Raw genomic sequence first — 1,709 nt, forward strand, 5'->3', positions numbered from 1 at the left:
TGGCAAAAATCAAAAAATTGAAAAACAGAAAAGCTCCTGGAACAGACTCCCAAACGAACTTCCGAAATATGCCGGACCTGAACTAGGAAAACATCTAAAAATCCTCTACAACAAAATTTTAGAAACATCGGAAATACCTACGGAATGGCACAAAAGTATAACTATCCCTATATTCAAGAAAGGACAGAAAACGCACCCAGACAACTACAGAGGCATAACGCTGCGGAACACAAGCATGAAAACATTTTCTTTACCGGCATTTTGAAGGAAAGACTTCGAACGATTTGACCAAGGCATTTGATAGGGTTTGCCTCTCCGACATCATAAATATACTGATAGCGAAAGAAACGCCACCATCGTAAGAGCAGTCCGCAGTCTCAATATGAACAACATGACTAAAGTAAAGCCAGGAGACACTTATACGGAAGAGGTACCGACACCAGGAGGCATCAGACAAGGTGACAGCCTTAGCCCATTTCTGTTCAATCTCTTAATGGACAGAATTATATTATCATCACTAAATATGGGATACCGAATGGGACAAGGGACAGAATAAAAGAATCAGCATGGTATACTACGCCGATGATACAGCTATTTTCGCGGAAACGGAGGACAACTACACAAACTCTGCCAGGTCAGCCAAGCGATGAACATGACCATATCTATAGAAAAAACCAAAGCATAACCTTTGCTAAAGATGCCGTAAGATGTAAGCTGGTAATGCAGGACAAAACCATCGATCAAGTCTCCCAATTCAAATATCTGGGTATGGATCTGACTAGTTATCACGACCCAGTGTAGTTCCTAAGAAGCCAGATCAACCAAGCGTCTGCCATGTCGGCCTGCTTAAGGCAGATAATATGGGCGAACGAATGCATGCGAAAGGATAGCAAGGTCAGGATCTATAAGACTTGTATCAGGCCAATCATGACATACGGAATAGAAACCAGAGAAGAAACCAACAAAACGAAAAGAATGCTTCGAGTAGCAGAAATTAAAACGCTCAGGACTATAATAAAAAAAACAAGAATAGACCGAATTAAGAAAACTGACATTAGGGAACAATGTGGGGTGCAAGATATCGTAAGATGGGGAAGACAAAGAAAAATATATTGGTACGCTCACGTGAGAGGAATGGAAGAGGAAAAACTGCCACGCATCGCACTTGAAGGGAAACCAATAGGGAAAAGAGCACCCGGAAGACCACCTAAGAGATGGAAGGACAGCTGGCAGTCCACCTCCCAGGACCTTATCCAGAGGAACCTGCAAAACTAAAAGATCGCGAAATCTTAAATATGAATAAGAAGAAGAAAAAGTATGTAATACACATACAATTTATGTATTACAGCAAAATTTAAAGTTAAAGTTAAATTTTGTTTATGAACATCACAATTTAAAACCTCTAGCTCAATTCTTAATGCTAATATACTTAAGTTAATGCTTAAATTTTGTTTTATAAACCAGGCTTAAGGTGTATTGTTAGTATGGTATATTTACTTAATTTGTAAACTTGGTCTGTCCACTCAAATTTAAACATCAATTAGAATAGAATTTTTCCATAATTTTTGTTCTAAAATATGAAATACTGAATACAAAAAATCACACACCCCTCTATAATTCGCCCTGCTACCGACACAATGAAGCAATTGCCCTGCAGTCAGTTGTAGGATATATGCAACCAGAGAGTTATTATAGCTCAGCATGCATTC

At 38.9% G+C, this 1,709-nt stretch overlaps 1 protein-coding gene across 1 annotated transcript; it reads left to right on the plus strand.

Moving 5' to 3' along the window:
* Positions 1–927: 927 nt before the first annotated feature.
* On the plus strand, positions 928–1,275 carry LOC145724016 (uncharacterized). The gene has a single exon (XM_081972086.1). It carries the CDS (start codon positions 928–930, stop codon positions 1,273–1,275), a length of 348 nt encoding a protein of 115 aa, XP_081828212.1.
* The last annotated feature ends 434 nt before the right edge of the window (positions 1,276–1,709 follow it).

Source organism: Ips typographus, linkage group LG2 (genome assembly GCF_016097725.1).
Source record: "Ips typographus isolate SLU linkage group LG2, UJ_Ityp_2.0, whole genome shotgun sequence".
Classification (NCBI taxonomy): domain Eukaryota; kingdom Metazoa; phylum Arthropoda; class Insecta; order Coleoptera; family Curculionidae; genus Ips; species Ips typographus.

Bases quoted from the DNA above. Each gene is read 5' to 3' on its own strand.
- LOC145724016 (XM_081972086.1), top strand. From the start codon at position 928: ATGACATACGGAATAGAAACCAGAGAAGAAACCAACAAAACGAAAAGA.